General features: G+C 43.9%; 1 protein-coding gene across 1 annotated transcript; it reads left to right on the top strand.

Annotated features, from left to right (window-relative positions):
- Positions 1–1528: 1528 nt before the first annotated feature.
- LOC145345011 (lecithin retinol acyltransferase-like) lies at positions 1529–24693 on the top strand. The gene is made up of 2 exons (XM_080192510.1): positions 1529–3308; positions 24050–24693. The coding sequence occupies exons 1-2, from the start codon at positions 2841–2843 to the stop codon at positions 24200–24202; spliced, it is 621 nt and encodes a 206-aa protein (XP_080048636.1). The 5' UTR covers positions 1529–2840; the 3' UTR covers positions 24203–24693.
- The last annotated feature ends 429 nt before the right edge of the window (positions 24694–25122 follow it).

Raw genomic sequence — 25122 nt, 5'->3', positions numbered from 1 at the left:
TGATTACTCTGCGTGGGTGTATCTCTCTCTTTCTCTGATTGCTCTGTGTGTGTGTATCTCTCTCTCTGATTACTCTGTGTGGGTGCATCTCTCTCTCTCTCTCTCTGATTACTCTGTGTGTGTGTGTATCTCTCTCTCTGATTACTCTGTGTGTGTATCTCTCTGATTACTCTGTGTGGGTGTATCGCTCTCTGATTGCTCTGTGTGGGTGATCTGTCTCTCTCATTGCTCTGTTTGGGTGATCTCTCTTTATCTCTGATTGTTCTGTGTAAGTGATTTCTCTTTATCTCTACATCTCTCTCTCTCTATTGATATCTGCTGTGTGTGGGTGATCTCACTCTCTCCCTGTCTCTGGATCTCTGATTGCTCTCTCTCTAATTCTCTCTATATCACTTTCTATCCCTCTCACTCTCTATCTCTCTCTTTGTCTCACTGATTGCTCTATCTCACTTTCTGTCTCTATCTCTGATTGGTCTGGGTGGGTGATCTCTGTCTCTCTTTATCTCTCTGTATCTCTGATTGCTCTATTTCTCTATTTCTATATCTCTATCTATCTACCTCTAACTATGACAAGCAGATGCTGGCTTTGGACTGGGGTAGGCACAGTAAAAAGTCTCACAACATCAGGTTAAAATCCAACAAGTTTATTTGGTGCATGAGCTTTTGGAGCACTGCTCCTTCATCAGGCAATGAGAGTTGGGTTCACAAACAGGGCAGATATTGACACAGACTCAATTACAAAGTAATGATGGAATGTGAGTTCCAGTCCATTATATATCCCCATCAATCTCTCCATCTCTCTCTCTGTATATAATCTTTATCTCTATCTCACTCTCGCTATCTCTCCCTCTCACTCTTCCTCTTTCACTCTCCCTCTCTATAAGTCTCTCTGTCTCAGTCTCTCTCTCTATATATATCTCTGTTTCTCTCTCTATCTCTCTCACTATCTCACTTTCTCTATATCTATCTCTATCTATCTCTCTATATCTCTCTCTCTCTGTATCTCTGTAAAAAGTATATATAGAGATATATCTCTATATATATCTCTCTATATATATCTATATCTCTATATATATCTCTCTATATCTCTCTCTATATATATCTCTCTATATATATCTATCTCTATATATCTCTCTCTATATAGCTATATCTCTCTATATATATCTCTATATATATATCTTTATATATTATATATCTCTATATTATATATCTCTATATTATGTATCTCTATATCTCTCTATATATCTCTATATCTCTCTCTATATATATCTATCTATATCTCTATCTCTTTGTCTCTGTCTCTAAATCTCTATCCCTCTGGCTCTATCTCTCTGCTGCTCCAACTGAGGTTTTCCAGTCCCGCCCAGCACGCGCTCCGCAGCCTCCCGATGGAACGTTGGCCTCCACCAATGGCGGCCGCTGAAATCCCGTCGTCAGCCAATCAGCGGCTGAGTTTGTGCGTGTGGCCGCCGCGGGCTCCGAGTATAAAAGGCGAGGCCGGAGTGAGTCAGACAGAGAGTGAGGAAGTGTTCTTCACATAGAGAGACATACACTGTCCCAGATAGAGCGGGGAGACTGGGAGTGTTCTTCACATAGAGAGACATACACTGTCCCAGATAGAGCGGGGAGACTGGGAGTGTTCTTTATATAGAGAGACATACACTGTCCCAGATAGAGCGGGGAGACTGAGTGTTCTTTATATACACACACTCAGAGTGGGGAGGCTGGGAGTGTTCTTCATACAGAGAGAGACTCACACCCAGACACACACACTCCCAGACAGAACGGGGAGGCTGAGAGTGTTCTTCATACAGAGAGAGACAGACACACACATACACACTCTCTCTCCCCCCCCAGAGAGAGTGGGGAGAACGAAAGAGTGTTCATCACACAGAAAGACTCACACCCAGAGACACACACACACTCTCTCCCAGACAGAGTGGGGAGACAGAGAGAGAAAGGTGTACAGAGACCCTCACATCCAGAGACAGAGAGAGACTCTCAGACAGAGCGGAGAGACTGAAAGACAGCGCTGCAGAGAGATCCACACACAAAGACAACCACACCTAGAGACAGACAGACCCTCACATCCAGAGAGAGAGACACTTCCAGAAAGCGGGGAGACTGAGACAGTGTTCCTCACAGACAGAGAGAGAGTTGAAGAGAGTGTCCTTCACACCCAGCGACAGTGTTTCTCACACAGAAACTCGCACCCAGAGTGAGAGACCCTCACACACACACCCACCCAGAGACAGAGTGCTCCTCGCACCCTGGGAGAGCAGGGAGCAGAGACACAGAGAGACCCTCACAGCCAGACATAGGGATAGTGTCCCTCATACCCAGAGAGAGAGGGGGGGGGGGGAAAGCACAGAGACAGAGCTGCAGAGAGTGTCCCTCACACCCAGAGAGAGGAGCAGAGAGACACTCATCCAGAGAGAGGGGAGCAGAGACTCACTAACACCCAGAGAGAGAGAGAGTAGAGAGACACTCGCACCCAGAGAGAGAGAAGCAGAGAGACACCCAGACCCAGAGAGAGGAGCAGAGAGACAGACAGGTACACACTCAGACACTCACACCCAAAGGGAGAGACGGTCCCTCACAGCCAGCCAGAGCGGGGAGACTGGAGAACAGGAGCAACCCAGCCAGAGCTGGGAGAGATTGGGGAGCTGGGAGGGACTTATCTCTTTACCCAGTCAGAGCGGGGAGATTGAGAGCAGGAACCTGCCCAGATAAAGCAAGGAGAGACTGAGCGGGGGCAATCCAGCCAGTCAGAGCTGGGTGAGACCAGTCCTCCAGCCAGTTAGACTGGGGGAGACCGCAGACCCTGTCTATCCACGCCAATGACTGAGGGAATGGCCTCCGAGTCGGACACTAATGCTAACTTCTGCGAGCTGCCCTCCCTGAAGAGAGGAGACCTGCTGGAGGTGTCGCGGACACTGTTCACACACTATGGCATTTACCTGGGCGAGGAGAAAGTTGCTCACCTGATGCCCGACATCCTGCCCCTGTTCACCGAGGACAAGAAGCTGATCCGGGACGTGGTGACCAACCAGCGCCTGATCCTGGGAGTGATCTCCCGGAACGCCAGTGTCAGAGTGGACTCGGTGCAGGATTTTGCCTATGGAGCCTGCATTCTGGTCAACCACATGGACTCGGTGTGTAAGAAGCCAGCACTTCCCAACGAGGAGGTTGCAAGAAGAGCAGAGAAGCTGGTGGGAAGCACGGAGTACAGCCTTTTGTGGAACAACTGTGAACATTTTGTTACTGACTGTAGATATGGCACCGCGGTCAGCATCCAGACTGACAAGGTAAAGTTACATAGTTGTGGATCTCAGCATTTTCCTTCATGTTCTGTATCTTTAAGTTTCTATTATAGAATGTGTTGTCATTGTACACATTTTTGCAGATTTTTTTTAGTCCAGGCTATTTATTTGGATCAACACAATTTAATTAATATCATTTGTCTATTGCACAATTGTGTTATGAGAAATTGATGAAAGGCTCATTCTCTGTACAATAAGTACAGATTTCTTAAATGTAATTCCTCATTTGCAAAAGTTTAGACTTTCAATTTAAAGTGCATGTGCTCTTAAAATGGCTTCTAGAAATATCTTTGAATGTTCCTGCTGCCTCTGTGTGCAAGTGCCCTAGTCCCCGGGAACTGAACATGGACCCCAGATGAACATCAGTACAGACGGTGCCAGTGTAGCACATGGCCCATAACTTCCACAGAGTGGGCATCTCCAGCGGATTGCCACTCTGAATTTACCTTGGCTGAGATTGCACAGCTCCTGTCTGGCCTGAACTTCCTCACTCAGGCTGTGTGAGACAGAAGCAGAGGCATACCCCTGGCAGAATTGGCCTTAAGTAACCGGACGCAGAGAGACAAGTTATTCTCTGTTTTTACTAGCTGCCGTCAAGGGGATGTTTAAAGGGATAATTTGAAAGGAGAAGGTAAGTTTCAAAAGTATGTACTTGCTCTGGTGGATCCCTGGGGGATCTGAGGAAGTTTATTTATTGGTGTCGCGAATAGGCTTACATTAACACTACAATGAAGCTATTGTGAAAATTCCCGCGTCGCCACACTTGGGTGCCTGTTCAGGTACACTGAGGGTTAATTTAGCATGGCCAATCCACCTAACCAATGCATCTTTCAGGCACTGGGAGGAAACCAGAGCAGCCGGAGGAAAGCCATGCAGACACAGGGAGAACCCGGGTCCCTGGCGCTGTGAGGCAGCATTGTTAACTACTGTGCCATGGTGCTGCCCGGAGCATCATCCTGACTCAATGTTGGTTCTATTCTCTCTCTACAGATGCTGTCAGATCTGCTGAGATTTTTCCAGTATCTTCTGTTTTTGTTTCAGATTCCAGTATCCACAGTAATTTGCTTTTACCCTGGGAGGTTGTGTGTATGCGGGGTGTCCCATGCATGGCTGGGTCTGGGCTTCCTGGCTGTTTTCCTGAGTTGGAAGTGATTTTTTTTCCCCTAGTTTCATTGAAAGAGTTAAAATCAGGAAAACTGGCAGAACCAGCCAAAGCTAGTTCATGATTTAAATTGCTTAGATGGGTTCCCAGCTGGATGGGTTCCCAGCCCAGTACAAATGTGTGGGGGAAGTTAGCACTTCTGGGCAATTGGTGGGTAAACCTTTACATGGGAACTTCCTAGAGCGATTTTTCCAGCGTACCATAGGGGGACATCCAAATGTTTCGCCGGGGAACCGGAAAGTTATGGATCATGGTACAAACCTTTTGCTTTTTTGCATGTATTAGACACCAATCCTTTCCATCGGCAAATCCTAAAGATATTGAGGGTTGAAATGGTAGAATAGCTAAGAGAATCCATGTAATTTAAGTAAGTGAAAACAATTTGTCAGTACACGTTATCAATACACTTTTCCAGACATAACTAGAGTATATTTAGGGCGGCATGCTGGCAGTGGTTGGCATTGCTGTGTCAGCGCCAGAAACCTAGGTTCAATTCCAGCCTTGGGGTGCTGTCTGTGTGAAGTTTGCACATTCTCCCCTGTATATGGTAGGTTTCCTCCAGGTGCCCTGGTTTCCTCACACAGTCTAGAGATGTGCAGATTAAATGGAATTGGCCATACTAAATTGCCCCTTAGTGTCCTAAAATGTGTAGCTTAGGGGGATGTGTGGTTCCTGGGATGGACTCTGGATGGCATGCTCTATCATGGGAGTCGGTGTGGACTTGATGGGCTAAGTGGCCTCCTTCCACACAGTAGGAATTCTATGGGTTTCCCCCTCCAGGTCTGCATTTTCAAATTAGTTGATTTCTAAGAGTATTTTACCACATGCAAAAATATTTGAAGATGGCTGCATTAGAGGTTAGCATTGGTGATCAGTGTAATTTCAATGTTAATAAGTTTATCAGTAATAGATAATAGGCAAAAGTGTTGCTCTGTGTTAGTGTTTTAATAAATATAACCTATCCCATTCTGAAACTGAACTTGTACCACAGAAACTGGCAGAGAATCACCTTCCTGAACTAAAATTAAGTGACATTTAATTTTATTTTTTCTCCTTACAATATCATTACCGGGTATAATAGAAAAACATATTCAATTTCTCTCTTTCCCTTGGTCCAAGTTTTTTTTATTTCGAATGTTACCTGGGTCTTCTGTGAAATCTTTAATTTGCTGTTTGTTAGTCTGCATCATTTATTGGTATTCTTAGATGGGTATTAAATGCCTGATGATCTGAACAGGATGTCACCAGGGGTATCCAATCCCTTTTATCCACTGTCGGACCCTTTAATGAAACCCACTTTTGGACTGAAGCAGAAAGTCGCAGGCTCATGTATACACCTCAAAAACATTCAGCCCAACCAATTCATGCTGGTGTTTATGCTCCACCTTGTGCCGCCTCCAGTCTTTCCTCATTTAGATACCATCATAACTATTTATTCCCTTCTCCCACAAATGTTTTTCTAGTTTCCCCTTTAAGTGCATCAATACTATTCATGTCAGTCAGTCCTTGTGGCGTTGAGTTCCATATTCTTAACATTCTTTAGATAAGTAAGTTTCTTCTGACCTACCTATTGGATTTTTTGGTGACTTACATATTGATGGCCTTGAGTTCTGCTTTTCCTCACAACAGGCAGCATTCTGTCTCTCTATCCACTGTCAAAACTTTTCATAATGTTAAGGAACTCTAAAGATCCTCCACTGACTTTTTTCTAAGAGAAAAGTGAGCCAGTGGGTCAATCCTTTCCTGATTGTATACCCTCAAATTTCTGGTATAATTCTTATAAGTCTTCTCTGCGCCCTCTCCAGTGCCTCTATGTGGGAGGTACATCAAGTGTGGTTGAATCAAGTTTCACTACAGCTTTAACTTCCCACATTTTAGTTCTACCAAAGAAAGATTGCATTCATGTGGCACTTTTACAAACACTAGTGGCTCAAAGCACTTTATGGGCAATGAAGTACTTTTTTAAAAGTGTTGTAATGCAGGAAACCCAGCAGCTAATTTTCACTCTGCAAACAGCAATGTGATAATGGCCAAATAATCTATTCTTTTGTGGTGTTAATTGAGGATAAATATTTGTCAGGGAGATAACTCCCCTGCTCTGCTTTGAAAGAGTGCCTTGGAATCATTTATATCCCCCCCGAACAGGCAGATAGGGGCTTCAGTTTAATATTCCATCTAAAAGACAGTGTAATGCTCCCTCCGTATCATACTCTAAGGCCTTCTGAAGAGTGCTTGTCTAAAGTTCCTACTAGTTTAGCGAATGCAAATTAGTTCTCTACACTAGTCAGTCACTTGGGTTTTTTTTCACCTGGCAATTCCTTTTATGTTCTTTGCCCAGATGGAACCCACAATGTTGAAATTTGAAAGCTCTTTGGTGCTTGCTACTTTTAGAAGGTGTTTGATTATCACTGGATCATTTTTTTTTAGCTTATATATTACCTTTGCCACTAACATTTCACTTTGGAATAATGTTTCAGCAACATCCCTTTCTGCAACAGTATTTACAGCTGCTATTTCGCAGTCGTTTTCTTATTCTTGGGAATTCCTTTTGAACAATTCTGTCTGGGAGAAGGATGTATTGTTCATCCTAGAATCACATCTGAAGAGATTGGCCTCTTGCATCTAAGAATCAAATGTGCCATTTCCTTAAAGATGATCCCCAAGCACATTCTACATTCCCCTACACGGAGAATGTTGCCTTTGGCTGTAGCTATAACCACACAGCCCTATGGGAGGTAGTTTCCTAACCTGCCTGCAGTGGGTTTGGTGGCAGGTGGTGCAGTCAATCCGATTGGAGCCAAAAACAGCTTATAATTCCGTTGCAATTGTAATGACAGCGGATTGCTCCTCTTGCTTGTGGGTGAACATCATTTATATCTCATGAATGCTCATTAAAACAGCTGCCCTCCCAACATCACAGTAAAAAGTCTGACAACACCAGGTTTTAGTCCAACCTATTTATTTGATAATATACTCACAAGCTTTCGAGGGGACTGCCTCTTCGTCAGGTGAATGGAGAGTTCTGGCCTGACAGTCCCCTCGAAAGCTTGTGAGTATATTATCAAATAAATAGGTTGGACTAAAACCTGGTGTTGTCTGACTTTTTACTGTGTTTACGCCAGTCCAACACCGGCATACCCACATCATGACTCCCAACGTCACGCCAGGCCTTTCAATCTTGCGTCGCGCCAGTGGGAATTTACATTGGTGTCAGACCTGGTTGCTAATGAGTGACATGCACAAGGTGGTCCTCATTACTCCAGATGCAGTGTACATCACTCTGCCACAGCAGACCAGTTCCTGTCCCCATCTCCGTGCCAAGCTGGTTTTCACGGGCAGCACCGTGCTGCTGGATCCATGGACCCTCCTGTGTCACTGAGTCGGATCGTTATAGCGCCTGGCATCGCAGAGTACAGGGGTCTCCTTCCCCTGATGCAGCCCACCAATGTCTATCTGGACAGCACTATGTTGTGGGAGGTGGCTGTGGTGGTGGTAACAATGGGTTGGAAGAAGGCTCACGGTGCCAGGCAAAGCCTGCAGAGGGGCAAGGAGATGGGTGAAGAAGTCTAACAATGGAAGGCAGAGGGAAAATTGAGGAGAGGGAAGCTGTACCCCAACAAGGCCACATGAAAAGCCCATAAACAAGAGAGTCAAAGGGGCACCAAATTGTTTGTTGGAGGGGGTAAGGTGAAACCTCCCAAGTTTGATGGATAGATATTCAAGTGGGGATTGGCACCAACAAGTGAGAGGCTTCAGGGGAGGGTGACCATACTTCCTCTTGATGCTGCTAGCCTTCTGCCTCAGGGCTGCTGACATCTTGTACGGTCAGGTGGGCTGGACGGAGTGACAAGTTTGTGCTGAACTGGTGTCTGAATGTAGCCATGATGTGGAGATGCTGGCGATGGACTGGGGTAAACACAGTAAGAAGTCTCACAACACCAGGTTAAAGTCCAACAGGTTTATTTGGTAGCAAATGCCACTAGCTTTCGGAGTGCCTGCTACTCCTTTGTCAGGTGAGTGGGCGATCTTTTCACAAACAGGCATATAAAGGCACAGACACAATTTACAGAACAATGATTGAAATGCAAGTCTTGACAGCTAATCAAGTCTTAAAGGTACAATGCAATGGAGAGAGCGTTAAGCACAGGTTAAAGAGATGTGTATTGTCTTCAGACAGGACAGTAAGTGAGATTTTGCAAGCCCAGGCAAGTCATGGGGGTTACAAATAGTGCGACATGAACCCGAGATCCCGGTTGAGGCTGTCCTCGTGTGCGGAACTTGGCTATCAGTCTCTGCTCAGCGACTCTGCGCTGTCGTGTGTCGTGAAGGCCGCCTTGGAGAACGCTTACCCAAAGATCAGAGGCGGAATGCCCGTGACCGCTGAAGTGTTCGCCAACAGGAAGGGAACAGTCTTGCCTGATGATTATCGAGCGGTGTTCATTCATTCGTTGTCATAGCATCGGCATGGTCTCCCCAGTGTACCCATGCCTCGGGATATCCTTTCCTGCAGCGTATCAGAGACAACGTTGGTTGAGTTGCAAGTGTATGTACCATGTACCTGGTGGATGGTGTTCTCATGTGAGATGGTGTCTATTGTAGGTAAAATGTTAGAATCCGTGATCAAGGAGAAAATAGCGAGGCATCTTGAGGAGAATTGTTTGATAGAGCAGACGCAGCACGGTTTCGTTAAGGGGAAGTCGTGTCTGACGAATTTATTGGAGTTCTATGAGGATGTGTCTAGGGCGGTGGATAGAGGAGAGCCGGTGGATGTGGTGTTTCTTGATTTTCAGAAGGCGTTTGACAAGGTGCCTCACAAGAGATTATTACAGAAGGTCAGGGGGCATGGAGTTGGGGGTAGGGTGTTAGCGTGGATAGAGGATTGGCTGTCAAATAGGAGGCAGAGAGTGGGGGTCAATGGGTGCTATTCGGATTGGCGGATGGTGACTAGTGGAGTGCCCCAGGGGTCGGTGCTGGGGCCTCAGCTATTTACCATTTATATAGATGATCTGGAAGAGGGAACCGAGTGTATGGTGTCGAAATTTGCTGATGACACCAAGATTGGGGGAACGGCAAATTGTGCAGAGGGTGTGGAGAGTCTGCAGAAGGATCTAGATAGGCTGGGCGAATGGGCCAGGAACTGGCAAATGGAATTTAATGTTGGCAAATGTGAGGTTGTCCACTTTGGTCAGAATAATGGTAGGAAGGACTATTACTTACATGGCGAAAAACTGCAGCATGCGACGGTGCAGAGGGACCTCGGGGTCCTTGTGCATGAGTCGCAAAAACCCAGCCTACAGGTGCAGCAGGTGGTCAGGAAGGCTAATGGGATGCTGGCCTTCATAGCGAGGGGGATTGAATATAAAAGTAGGGAGGTCTTGCTGCAGCTGTATAGGGCACTGGTGAGGCCGCAGCTGGAGTACTGTGTGCAGTTTTGGTCGCCGCACTTATGCAAGAATATTTTGGCCTTGGAGGGAGTGCAGAGGAGGTCTACTAGGCTGATACCGGAGTTGAGGGGGTTGAACTATGAGGAGAGGCTGAATAAACTAGGCTTGTACTCGTTAGAGTTTAGAAGAATGAGGGGAGATCTCATTGAGACATATAAGATGATGAATGGGATGGATAGGATAGAGGTGGAGAGGCTCTTCCCGCTCAGAAAGGACAGTAGGACTAGAGGACACAGCCTCAGGATAAAGGGTGGGCAGTTTAGAACGGAGTTGAGGAGGAACTTCTTCACTCAAAGGGTGGTGAATCTCTGGAATTCTCTGCCCATTGAGGTGGTGGAGGCTGCCTCGCTAAATATATTTAAGACGCGGGTTGATAGGTTTTGGATAGGCGAGGGGATTAAGGGTTATGGGGAGAGGGCGGGAATGTAGAACTGAGACACGACAGATCAGCCATGATCTTATTGAATGGCGGGGCAGGCTCGAGGGGCTAGATGGCCTACTCCTGCTCCTATTTCTTATGTTCTTATGATGGCATCCATGTCGATGATCCCGCATGTCTTGAAGAGGTTGCTGTGACACGGTTGTGTGGTGTCCTGGTCCCTGTTCTCCTGAAGACTGGGTAGTTTGCTGCAGACAATGGTCTGTTTGAGGTTGTACAGTTGTTTGAAGGCAAGAATTGGGGGTGTGGGGATGGCCCTGGCAAGATGTTCATCTTCATCAATGACATGTTGAAAGCTCTGGAGAAAATGTCGTCGTTTCTCCGCTCCGTGGAGGCACTGGACGATGAAGGGTAGTCTGTCCGCCATGTCCCGTGTTTATCTTCTGTGCAGTTTTGGACTATCGATCGATGAGTCAAGCACCATATCTTGTTTTTGAGGGTATCTTTCAGCGTCTGGAGGTGTCTGTTGCAATTCTCCTCATCCTCTGTATACGGAGGGTAAGTGTTCTCCAAGGCAGCCTTCACGAAACACGACAGTGCAGAGTCGCTGAGCAAAGACTGATAGCCAAGTTCCGCACACATGAGGATGGCCTCAACCAGTATCTTGGGTACATGTCACACTATCTGTAACCCCCATGATTTGCCTGGGCTTGCAAAGTCTCACTAACTGTCCTGTCTGGAGACAATACACATCTCTTTAACCTATGCTTAATGGTCTCTCTATTACATTGTCTGTACTTTTTAAGACTTGATTAAGCTGCCAAGACTTGCATTTCAATCATTATTCTGTAAATTGGCTTTGTGCCTTTTATATGCTCTGTTTGTGACAAGATCTCCCACTCACCTGATGAAGGAGCAGCAAGCACTCCGAAAGCTAGTGGCGTTTGCAACCAAATAAACCTGTTGGACTTTAACCTAGTGTTATGAGACTTCTTACTGTGTTTAAATATAGCGCCAGGACCTGCAAAGGTATTAACTGAAGTTGGCAGGTGAATCAGCTGCCAGAAGAGTTGGAGGAGAACTCGCACAGTGGTTACCGCTGATGCCTTAGTGCCAGGGACCTGGGTTCAATTCTGGCTTTGGGTCACTGCCTGTGTGGAGTTTGCACATTCTCCCTGTGTCTGCATGCGTTTCCTCTGGGTGCTGCAGTTTCCTCCTGCAGTCCAAAGATGTGTGGGTTAGGTGGATTGGCCATGCTTAATTGCCCCTTGGTGTCAGGGAGATCAGCAGGGTGAACGTGTGGGGTTATGGGGATAGACCTAGGTGGGATTGTTGTTGGTGCAGACTTGATGGGCCAAATGGCCTTCTACACTGTAGGGATTCTATGAAATTAGTGAGCTTCCAAGCACTGAATCTGGCATAGGATGCTGCTATCCTGGTCAGCAGGACAGAAACTGACAGAGCTGCCCACCACACAGAAAATGGGAGAATTCCTGCCCTTCACCCCTGTGCTACCAGATCCTCCCAAGCTCTTGCTTTGGTAGATTACCTTAGCAAAGAAGTAACCAAAACTTTGTCAGAAAAAAATACTTGATGGGAAGACCATAGCAGCACGTACTTGGGTTCTTTAAGACTCAACCTGATTGATGCACTTATGCTGGTAGACCTGAGAATAGGAAAAGATACTGCACAGTGCTGGAACACAAGAATTGAGTCAATGCCAGTAAATTGCCAATAACCTGGAAATAGCCACAATTCCTTCATTTTTGTTGCAACCCATTGCTTCCTCAAGACGGATCAAACAGATGAGACAGTGATCTAACAAGCCAGGTTAGTTACTGGTTTGGAGAATCCTATGGATTAATGCGGAAGACAGATTGTGGCTGATGCCTCTACCCAAATTCCAGTGGACCATAGCATTTTCGCGCTGAAGCAGATATACTGGAGGTGGCTCCAAAATAATCTGCTATTTATTAAGTCATTATCCAGCAAGGAGTAGCCATGGGCCATGAAAATAGTGCTATAATTATTGTAACCAATTGTAATACTATCTCCATCTGATCAGCGCCTTTCTTGATTTCTCTAAAGTGTTTTTTAGCGATCAATTCGCCCTCGCTCTCTCCCTGGCAACTCACTTACGGCTAAACCAAATTGTTTACAAGCTCGGTGTCAGCCCATGTCCTGTCGGGCACTAAATCTCATTATTTCAACCTTTGTCTGCCGCCACCCCGGTGCTCACTCGCCTACCTTGGCTCTAGGCTGAGTAACACCTAGGATTTTAAAGGTTCGCATCCTTGTTTTTCAAATCCATGGTTGCACCCCTCCCCATGACAAACCTTATTCAGATTGAAACCGTCTAGAGCTACCTGCACTCTTCTAATTCTCACCTCTTGAAAATCCCTGATTCTAATCACTCCAGCTTTGATGTCTGTGCTTTTAGCTGTCTTGGCCAGAAACTCTGGAATTCTCTTCTGACATTTCTGCCTCTCAAACCTTGTCTTCCATTAAAAGCTACCTCACTGGGGTGGCAGATAGCACAGTGATTACTGTGCTGCCTCACCGTGCCAGGGACCGAGGTTTAAATCCAGCCTTAGGTCACTGTCTGTGTGGAGCTTGCATGTTCTCCAAATGCTTCAGTTTCTCCCTACAATCCAAAGATGTGCGGGTCAGGTAGATTGGCCATGTTAAATTGCCTCCTGGTGATTAGCGGGGTAAATACATGGGGTTACAGGGATAGAGCCTGGATGGGATTGTTGTCAGTGCAGATTCAATGGTTATTTAATGTTAAAGGCACCACAGAAACAAAAGTTGTAGTTTGTTTACAAATCTTTCAGCTATGATTATGTGACATTCAAAACAAAACTGGTTGGTAGACATTTCCTTCTGAAAATAACTAAATATTCAATATGCTTTCAGTTGCTATTTGTAATGAAAAAACTTGCTTAGTTGAATGTGAAAAGGTTACATAGAGATAGGAGCAGGAGGAGGTCATTAGGTTCTTCAAGTCTACCCCACCATTCTTCATGACCGTGGTTAATGATAATATTTAAATTAATGCAACATAACAAGATGTCAGGGGTCAATTAGCAGCAACAGCACCTTGTTAATTTGGCACGAACCAATACTCATCAAAATGCTAGTTAACTTGTTAATCAGTCTTATCCAAAGTTAAATTTCTGTAAAACTTAAAGGTGAATTCCAAGCTTTTATCAGCCAAAAATGAACTTAATCCTTTAAACAAAATGTTGGCATGTCCTCGGACTTTGTTTCAGGATTGCACGCAATAATATTTTTACAACACCTACACGCACGTGATTGCACGGTTTACGTATTAAGATATGGCATTCCTGGACTAGGATTGGGGATATCGGCCAGGGAGAATGAAATGTGGGCTCGGAGATGGGTTAGAATAAAGCTTCCAAGTCTTCATTGTCATTATGCATTCCTAAGTTAGTTTCTTCAGCAGGTAGCCCTGGGGTTAAACATGATATGGGAGGTCTCTCTTGATGTATGAAGCTTACAATTAAATGTTGCTGATGCCATCAAAGTAACTGTTGATGCAGATATGATGGGCCAAAGGGCCTCTTTGTGTTGTAAATTCTTATTGTGTTGCAATAGTACGAGTTGGTTGGCTGAACAGTGCAAATAACCAGACTGCAGGGGCATTTTGACTTCAAACATTTTAATTTGACTCCCATTTTCCGTGGCACATATCTTCAACTACATGCCCTGATGACTTAACACATTTGATTTGCTAAAGCACTTGAATAGTTCTCAACCTATCTCTTTTGTGGAAGTATGACTTCGGGGTCACAGAAAACCGTTCACACCAAATCTTCTGGTCTAAACTTCATTAATTAAGCAAGCGGGTATTTTGCACAGCATGATGATGCCTAGTCTGCCATCCTTTCTGGGTCATGATGTGGAGATACTGGCGTTGGACTGGGGTAAACACAGTAAGAAGTCTCACAACACCAGGTTAAAGTCCAACAGGTTTATTTGGTAGCAAATGCCACTATCTTTCAGGCTCTGCCCCTTCGTCAGGTGAGTGGGGAGTTCTGATCACAAACAGGGCATATAAAGGCACACACTCAGTTTACAGAATACTGATTAGAATGTGAGTCTTTACAGCTAATCAAGTCTTAAAGGTGCAAACAATATGACTGGAGATAGCATTAAGCATAGGTTAAAGAGATGTGTATTGTTTCCAGATGGGACAGTAGGTGAGATTTTGCAAGCCCAGGCATGTCATGGGGGTTACAGATAGTGTGACATGAACCCAAGATCCCAGTTGAGGCCGTCCTCATGTGTGTGGAACTTGGCTGTCTAACAACCGCACAACCTCAGACAGACATTGGGGAGACCATGCGGACGCTACCACAACAGATGAATGAACACCGCTTGACAATCAAAAGGCAAGACTGTTCTCTTCCTGTTGGCGAACGCTTCAGCAGTCATGGGTATTTGGCCTTTGATCTTTGGGTAAGCATTCTCCAATGGGCCTTCACAACACATGACAGCGCAGAGTTGCTGAGCAGAGACTGATAGTCAAGTTCCGCACACATGAGGACAGCCTCAACCGGGATCTTGGGTTCATGTCACACTATTTGTAACCCCCATGACTTGCCTGGACTTGCAAAATCTCACTCACTGTCTGGAGACAAAACACATCTCTTTAACCCATGCTTAATGCTATCTCCACTCATATTGTCTGCACCTTTAAGACTTGATAAGCTGTAAAGACTGACATTCTAATCAGTTTTCTGTAAACTGTGTGTGCCTTTATATGCCCTATTTGTGATCAGAACTCCCACTCACTTGATGAAGGGGCAGAGCCCCGAAAGCTAGTGGTGTGTGCTACCAAATAAACTTGTTGGACTGTAACCTGGTGTTGTGAGACTTCTTACTGATCCAATCTGGGTGCCATATTGAAAAGGCACCAACATCAGTGAGCCATGAAGAAGGTGTGGAGGATGGACTCCTCCAGGACACTGAATCTGGAAGGTCCGCTTGCAGATGCTCCCCCACCCGCTGTTACGGCATTCCTGCGTCTCCATCCAGGAAGCCCCAGGCATTGTTCAGGTGTATCCTAACATCTGCATGCCGTGTTGTTCCACACGTGTTTCACACTGGTGTGTTTTCCTGTGGGTGCCATGAATGTACGGACCCTCATCTGCATCCGATCAGCAATGTGCAAATGAGGTTCATGCCACGGTGGGCATGATCCCGCAGTAAATTTACACTGGTGTAAAATTGATTTTTGAGCCTCTTGCTGATTCTCTCCCTCCCTTACCTGCCAGTGAACCCAGAGTAGAGCCATGGGAGAATTCCAGCCATGGAGTCTGATGCTGCATTCACACTTCCAGCAGCTGTGACAAGATAGTATTGGGAATGGAAGACATCACTTAAACAAAATGGATGATGCGGAAGGGAACTATTAGGAGGGGTAACTAGAAGCTTCACAAGTGAGGTGTGGGTTTTGAAGTGAGAGAGGCGTAGTGGTTTAGGGAAGGACTTCCAGAGTATGAAGCCTGGAAAATATGTATTTGCTGAAGGAATAATGCCTCTTGAAGGCGGGAGAAATGAATGGAATCCAAATTGCCATCATTTCTGCCTGTAATGACAGCCTTTGTGATCTGCAGTAATTAGAGTGTGTCATGTGGCAAGATGCAGCAAGTCAGCAAATTTCTTTGTCACACTGGACCAGCTTCAGGCATGATTCATGTATCCGGTGTAACCTGGTTTTTGTGTCAATCTAACTGCAGGATTAAGAAACAAATGCCCTTCCTACCGTATCAAGTTGTAATATACAGGCTTCCTTTCTGGACTCGAGCTCTGCTGTTTCCTGAGTATCATTTAATTTTCCTCTGCTGTTTGAAACCTCTACCCCATTAGATTTGTTCAGTAAAATAGATCCATCTTTGCTCCATAGCTGGTTTGATTTGTACTTTGTTGCTGAACGCCTGCCCTGCAGCCGTCCTTGGCTCAAGTTCATGACAGTCCTGTTTCTCCCCCTACTCGACATGTACCCATGATACATACTCATTCTAAAAGTTATACAGATGGGGAATACATTTTCAGATCCACCTCTTTCAGGGGTACAGGCAAGGCAATCACTTAAAGTAGAAAATTAAAATAGAAAATTGATTTTGTACAAAACCTCATTCTCACTGTCATCGAACTGGTCGACATTTTAACTGCTCACAGCACTCAGGTGGCAGAAGCAGGCAAGATTCCTCAAATTCCCTCTGCGTATTGCACCTTTTTAAGATGCATCTTAAAGGGAACCGTGGTGGTGCACCACCTGTATTTTGTCCCCTGCATTGTACGTTCCAGATTGCTGCTTGGCTACTGCCCCTCCCACCCACCCCCCCCCCACAACCTCTTGCAGTTTGGAGCAAGCATTAGAGATTTATTTAACGAGGTCCAGAACAGAGAATGTTTCCTCCAAGCCCCTAGTTCCACGCTCCCCCCAAGAAAGCTGATTCATCCTCCTTCTTAATTTTAAACCCTTCTATGAGGAGGGGTTGAGGGGGGGGTAATGTCAGTTGTCCTTTTCTTTGATATTTGTAGTTTCTTACTTGGAAACGTCTTGCTGAACCTTTTATAATCCTGGCCTCCACGTACTTCTGCAAGTTGTGGCCCAAACTGCAAATGTCACTCCAGTGGTTAGTGTGTTTCAGTACTCAAGCCCCCATTGTATTTTAACTTTCCATTTAATACCTCTTATTTTAAAAAAAAAATGTAATTCTGTGAGTTTTAAACACATTAGATCCTGCTTTTAATATTTTGTAATCCCTCTGCTCTTCCACAGGATCCCATGATTGTCCCATTCAAATTATAATTAAATTCTTAATTATCATTATCCCAAAATCATTATTTTCTTTTTTTCTTGTTGAGATGTGCTATCTTTTTTAATATTCTGCCTGATCACTGAACATCTCCTCATACTCCTTAAGGATAGGTCTATAATAACCCCTTTGTCACTTCAGGCAGTAAGCGATAGAAGTGATGGAGACAAACTGGAAGCAGGCCAAGCGACTCTTGAAATTTGTACGATATTCTGTGGTGTGTTAGATCGGCTCCTTGGCATCAATATAGAGTACAGTGGCTTAAATGAACTACTTGTTCAAGGATGTTATTATGAGGATTGTTCTCTTGCACACAGGGCAGCAGCAGAGCTGAAACTAATCTTGCAGTAACTTCTGCTAAATGCTTCAATATGCAACATATGATTTATAATATTTCTTTCAACTGTGGGTTTTCCGCATTTCCTTGCTGGGTTGTGTCCCTCTGGGTACAGTTAACTGGCTAACATCCCAGTCATTATACAAATGAGAGTTCATGGGGGTTTTACTTAATGCCGCATAGATAAATATCATGCTACCTTGTGTAAGTTTTCTGTCCATAATATTTGTTTCTGCTATGATGACAAGCTTTTAACCTGTTTGCACTTTTGACTCCAGTTTCCAAAGAACCTTTTGGTGAACAGTCTTGGTTTATGTTCACACATTTCAGAAGGAAATTGCATGTTTTATTTATTTTAAAAAAAACCCAGAACTTTGATTTCCTGAATGTTGCCATTACAAGAAGAGTCAGATGGCCAGTATTTTCTCATAGAAATGTACCAATTTAGCCCATCAGGCAGTTGCTGATTCTTTCGAGGGAACAGTTTTTTATAAGCTTCTTAAGTACCTGTCCAACTTCCGTTAAATTTTTTAATGGAATCTGTATCCTGCACCCTGACAACTGTCTCAAAAATACTTTTCATTTCCCTCTAGATATTTTTTATAACTATTTGGAATCCATGACCTCTAGTTAAAATCCATCCAGAGCAAATTTTATCTCCATTCAAAATCTCTCATTATCTCAACTATAATTTGGTCATTTCTTCATTTTCTAGTCCTAATGTTCCAACTCTCCTGATAGTTAGCTGAAGTTCTTTATCTCTGATAACATCCCTGTGAGCCCCTGAAGCCTTTACATTTTTCCCTGAAATGTGAAGCTTGGAATCGTCCATAATTCTCCAGCTGAGGCTTAAACCGTTGATGTGTAAAGCTCCCACATGATCAGCTCATTTTTCAATTCTGTTCCCCTATATAGAAACTCAGATTCTTTTTAACCATCTTGTTAATTTGCTGTGCCACCATTTTTGAGGATTTTTGTATGGGAGGGCTGTCACAAAGTTTCTCTGCTCATCTAATTGTGCCACTTAAAGCTTGGTGTCTTCCATCATTAGATCTCCTAGAGTTTACCTTTTCAAACATCTCTGCATTGAACTTCATGTTTTGCCCATTCCACCATCATACCTGTTTCCCAGAAGCCAGTACATAACCTGTGACCTATTTGCCCAGGTTTAACAGTTCAAAATCATACAGTGGCTAAAGTTAATACCATGTTTGGAATGAAAAGAAAGAATGGTCTGCAGTTTGAAATCTGAAACCCTTTGCAGCATCTTTAACTGTACAAGTTTGTGCATTTTGATAACTTTTCTCTGCAATGAGTAAATGCTGTAATACTCCCAGTGATGAGAGTAAAATCAGAGAGGTTCCAAAAGTAGCTATGGCAATAGAGAGTTGTAATGTAATCAAGATGGCCCTAAAGCCTCCAGAGGAACAGGAGGTTCAGGCTGGGTTGGGGGATTCTCATTACTGCATATGGCACTTTAATTCTGCCTGTGGATGCTCTGATTTTTTGAGCTAACTGTACAATTCTATTTCTTTTTTGCCTGCATTGATCTTCCATCAATATTCAAATGCCCACAGTTAGAAAAAGACCTACTTTTCTGCCTTGTTGCTGGTTTAGTACTAACCAGCAGAACACGATGAATTGATTGCCTGGCACTTTCTGTGGTTTGTTCTGCTAAGTAATTGTTCATTGTAGCTTCTGCAAGGAACCAGCCTAATGGAGGGTTACAAAAGTCTAAAAACCAGCAGAACTTCTGGCCTCAGACCCTGCCCCCTTGGCATTGCGCAGTCCCAGGGTCCTGGTGCGAGGCTGACTTTTAGCCCCTGGTTCAGATTTCCCTCCCAATACGCTTCTCGACCAGCACACTGAGGCAGAAAAATCTCGCCTGTATTGCTTCAACTTTTTATCAAATTTAATTTTAAATGTGTCCAAGAGAGAGCAAAGTGAAAAACGCAATGTGAATGCACAAGGTGGATTCTGTGGACAATTAAGGATGTAATACTGCATTCCAATTTCTATTCACTGGCACAATGTTCTCATAACTGTATGTGGTCGATTTAAATGGAGAGTTTTCCTACTTACCTCCCTTAACCAGAAGTCAGTCAGTATGCCCAGGAGAAGGAGGTAGCTAGTGTCAATACTGTCATGTAATCTTGGAGGAGGTTTGGAAGAAGGTTGCACATTGAGGGAGCTGCCGAATTGAGGCTCCTCAACAGAACCATTTACCAAGCGATGACCCAAGTATGTATAACTCAATATTTTGCTTGTCAACTAGTTCTGCATGCCAAATTTTCATGCAAATGATCTTTCATTTCATCTTGTGTGTGCCTATTTCCCCATTGGCCCCGCAAGCTGAGAGTAAATCTGAACTTGGTTAAGCGTGTGTTTGCCATTGAAACATATATGCTACAATGTGGTTTCTCAAGAGCGCTCACAACTTTCGAAAATAGTATTTGCCAAATCTTTTCTACCGCTTTTTTTTCAATCTATGTTCACTTCTGCACCCCAAAGGCATTAGCTACTTGCTCTATATGCTGTGGTATGCACCTCTGGGTTTTCTTGTCGAGGTGGTTATTAATCGTGTTTGTGTATCAGTTGGCTACTCCGTTGCAGTGGCATCACCGCCAAGCTCAATCCTTTTCTCATCTAATGCTCTCATGGGCACCGGGGCCACTGTTTCCCTTGCCTGCTCCTCTTTTCTCCCATTCTGGGCTCTGCCGCAGCTAAATGCAATCGTAGCATTCCTCCTATTGGTTGAGTAGATAACCTAGGAAACCTGCAACATCTGGTTAACTCTGAATAAACTTGCTGTGTTTTTGTGCAGTTAGTTCAGTGTCATCACTAGAATTTTTAGAACAATCTGGAATGGCCTGTGGTGTGTCATAAGCAACACAAGACTCTTCATTATACTTCAGCTGTTTTTTTAAATGCACCCAACAGGGAATTAATTCAATAGTAACTCATTCTTGTGTTGAGATGAGGGTACAGTTGGCTGATCTCATGCAACTGATGGAGATGGCCCTGCCTTATGGACATGGCCAGGTAACATAACAGACAAATGCAAGCAATTGTCTCGCATGGAGCTCACAAGATTCTTCTTCTCTACTGTTCCATGGCTTCCAGAGCAGCTAAATGCATTTATCCAGTTGTTCTACAATAAAATCATAGAATCCTATGGTGCAGGAGGACGCCATTCAGCCCATCCAGTCTGAACCAACCACAATCCCACCCAGGCCCAATTCCCATAACCCCATGTATTTACCCTAGCTAGTCCTCTGACACTAAGGGGCAATTTCGCATTGCCAATCCACTTAACCCACACACCTTTTGGACTGTGGAGGAAACCCATGCAGACATGGGGAGAATGTGCAGACTCCACATAGACAGTGATCCAAGCCGGGAATCGAACCCAGGTCCCTGGCATTGAGAGGTAGCAATGCTAACCACTGTGCTACAGGAACTCTTCCGGTATGCACTCTTTGTCCCATTTTCATCAGTTGCTGTGAGGCCAGTGTTCAGTAGTGTTTGGAATATTAACCAAGCAAGTTGCTTCCTTTCCTGACAATTCTTTCAAACCTTTAGTTTTTGTTTATTCAAGTTAGTTAATTTAGGATTACTTGATTTAAGAACATAAGAACATAAGAAATAGGAGCAGGAGTAGGCCATCTAGCCCTTCGAGCCTGCCCCGCCATTCAATAAGATCATGGCTGATCTGTCGTGGCTCAGTTCCACTTTCCTGCCCTCTCCCCATAACCCTTAATCCCCTCTCTTATCAAGAACCCATCAACCCGCTTCTTAAAAATATTTAGCGAGGCAGCCTCCACCACTTCAACGGGCAGAGAATTCCAGAGATTCACCACCCTTTGAGTGAAGAAGTTCCTCCTCAACTCCGTTCTAAACCGCCCCCCTTTTATCTTGAGGCTGTGCCCCCTAGTCCTACTGTCTTTTTTGAGCAGGAAGAGTCTTTCCACCTCTATCCTATCCATCCCATTCATCATCTTATACGTCTCAATGAGATCTCCCCTCATTCTTCTAAACTCTAACGAGTACAAGCCCAGTTTATTCAGCCTCTCCTCATAGCTCAACCCCCTCAACTCCGGTATCAGCCTAGTAAACCTCCTCTGCACTCCCTCCAAGGCCAAAATATCTTTGTGCAGGTGCGGTGCCCAAAACTGCACACAGTACTCCAGCTGCGGCCTCACCAATGCCCTATACAGCTTCAGCAAGACCTCCCTACTTTTATATTCAATCCCCCTCGCTATGAAGGCCAGCATCCCATTCGCCTTCCTGACCACCTGCTGCACCTGCAAGCTGGGTTTTTGTGACTCATGCACAAGGACCCCGAGGTCCCTCTGCACCGTCGCCTGCTGCAGTTTTTCGCCCTGTAAGTAATAGTCCTTCCTACCATTCTTCCTACCAAAGTGGACCACCTCACACTTGCCAACATTAAATTCCATTTGCCATTTCCTGGCCCATTCACCCAGCCTATCTAGATCCTTCTGCAGACTCTCCACACCCTCCGCACAATTTGCCGTTCCCCCAATCTTGGTGTCATCAGCAAATTTCGACACCCTACACTCGGTTCCCTCCTCCAGATCATCTATATAAATGGTAAATAGCTGAGGCCCCAGCACCGACCCCTGGGGCACTCCACTAGTCACCATCCGCCAATCCGAATAGCACCCGTTGACCCCCACTCTCTGCCTCCTATTTGACAACCAATCCTCTATCCACGCTAACACCCTACCTTTGTGTGGACTAATAATTGGAGCTCAAGTGTTCATTTTTTTATGTGAGTGAGTGCCTTAATTAGGATGGGTATTACTCCAGGATGTGGTTAATCTCAACAATCATTTCGAATTTCTAACAAATAGTTTTATGTAGTAACATTAGAGGACATTCTTTTTGGGTTTCAAAAATATCCACATATGGAAAACACCTAAAAGTCAGTTGCACATCAGCATGTTTCCGAATAAAACGCTATTTCAACAGAACTGTGACATCTCGAACATACAATTTCAAATAAGGAGCATGGTGATTAAAAGCTGTTTTTAAATATTTAATAGTTGCATGCTCATGCAATAATGCAGCAATGTATGGTTCCACGTTGTAGCAAAAGTGACTTGCCCAGGCCTTTGGGGGAGTAGGGAGGTGGCTTAATGACAAGGAAGCTTTGCTCCAGTTGGCCATGTCTTGATGTAGAAAAGTAAAGGTAGTATCATATTTCCATTACGTGAATTTTTTTTAAATACCATTAGCTTCTCAGTGGACCAAATGATTTCATAACTGACAACATTATGGAGCTTCTAAAAGTTTTGTTGCAAATAGTGAATCTGCACTCATGTATATTTATACACACAACTCTTTCTAATCTCTTTTGAAACGCATCCAATTATTTACCTGCAATGGTATGTACCAACTTCACTTTACACCTTCCCTCAACCAGCCCACTGCTCCATGTTTCTAAACTCAACCCTTAGTGCCCTGGATTTTTATACAGATTTTTTTCCCTTTTTTTATTCTGAGACATTCGCCTCCGTAGACCTCTTCCCTTGTAGACGTACAAACATACTCCTTGAGCAAGGGGTCCTACGTAATACTTTAAAAAAATTATATGATTTTTCATTCCCTTTTTCATTTTGTGATTGGATCAATCATTTGAGCTGTGTTGCCAACTTTTATTTCCTTTGTTTCGCTGTAGTAACGATAGACAGACTTTCCTCACAACCAAGTGGTTGAATTTGTATGCTGTTGTGTTTTTCAGGCTAAGTCACCCATATTTAAAATCTTACTTTGCCATTTAATTAAAATGCAAGAAATTACTTCTGGGCAGTATTCAGTACTTCCTTGTGTTTCCTCTGGTTTACTATAGCAACTGAGTAGTCTAATCAAGGGCAGCCAGACTTGGTCCACATCAAATAGTGAATAAATTTATATGGGGGTTTAGATAAAAACCATCATATTAAACAATGGATTTATAGAATATGTTTGGGTTCTAATTTACTGAGTTTAAAAAGCAAAGGAAAATACAGTTATCCACCATGACAAGTATTCCTGTTACCAGGGATTGTGCTAGAGTTAACTTTTTGATGTTTTAAATTCCCTACGAGTCTTACAAGTAGTGTACATTCAAGGAAGTCTTGCATAATGACAATGCCATAAAGCTGGTATTGCTAATGTAAATTACTCTATAATAGAAATGCAGTCTGAGTCACTAGATTCAACCACACACACCTTAAACTGGAGGCATTCAAACTAAAATTCCTGAACTGCAGTAGCCCGAGGGCATCTCACTGGGAGTCAAAGTATTTGTTGACTTACTTTGGTGCGCTTTGTAGCTCAATAATAAGACCGTGTCTCCATTTGGATGGCTGCATTTCGCAATTTAATAGGGGAAGAGTCATACCCACAAATGTTCCTGACCTTTTCTAAAATGCAAATATGCGAAAGCATTCATTTTGGTCAACTTTGTAAGTTTGAGCTTAAACTGGTTCTGTAACTATCTCAGCTGAACCTTTAAGTAATATGACAATTTTTTTTGTGTGTTTTTCAGTTCTGTGAAGCGGTGAAGACTGTAATCCGGGACCAGAGAAGTGTGTTTGTCACTGCTGCATTAGGGTTGGTTGGGATTTTTTGTCTGGGCTTTGGGCCTTCCACCACTCTCCCCACAGTCCTCGTACCATTTTTCCTATGGATGGCTGGCTAATTTGTGCAGTGACCTCCAATGCAATGTAAATATTCTTATAACTTGCCAATTATGTACAAAAGAGGGATATGATTTATAAATGTTCATCGAATTTCAGTAAAATAGTTGGCCTTTTTTGTGAGATGTAGCTTTATCAATACACAAAATTAAATTGTAATTGGCTTACTATGTAAGCCTTGTCTGACTTTTTTTAGTGGAAATTTTTGTATGTAATAGATTCCTAAAATCAAACATTTCAATGTAACTTTCTTCTTTCTTTTATAATGTTAAAGATGTGCTGCTAAAAAAAATCTTTGTGTATTTTTACAGTCTTGCGTTTACTTGCTTATGCTAACCATTCTGTTTTGGCCATAGATGCAGCATCCTCTCTGGATAGAGTTTCCAAACCTGTATTTGCTCACATTAATAGTTCTTATTTAAATTGGTAACTATAAATATTGTGGGTCCTAAAACATTTTTAGATGAAGAAATAAAACACTTTATAAAAAATAGACCAACATTATTTAGTAGATTCTGTTTTCTGTGTGCATTCATGCTATCCAACAGACACAACTTCTACATGGTTAAACTGCATATATGAAGCAGTCTTTGATTCACGATTAAAATTCATGGGTGGAATTTTACAAAAAAAAATCTAAGAGCTGAAGGAGCATGAAAACTGGAGAGAATTGTGGTGCATGGTGTTTTTGGGGGCAAGCTCCCAGTCACAATCGTATAGCACATAGTTTAAAAACGAGAGCCAAAATGTGATTCTTGCCAGTAGGGGGTGGGGGGATCCTAATTTCACCATTGCGCAGGCCCAGTGTAATGGGAGATCTCCTGTCACCTCGCCACCCCCCCCCCCCCCAACCAATCACACAAACATCGGGACCTCCAGTGGCATGGGGGGATAAGTACAAGTGGATTGGATGATGGCGCCT

This window comes from Carcharhinus amblyrhynchos, chromosome 1 (assembly GCF_965287045.1).
Source record: "Carcharhinus amblyrhynchos chromosome 1, sCarAmb.v2.hapA, whole genome shotgun sequence".
In the NCBI taxonomy this organism is placed as follows: domain Eukaryota; kingdom Metazoa; phylum Chordata; class Chondrichthyes; order Carcharhiniformes; family Carcharhinidae; genus Carcharhinus; species Carcharhinus amblyrhynchos.
Note: the sequence above shows the minus strand (reverse complement) of the source record. Positions and strands in the feature narration are given on the sequence as shown.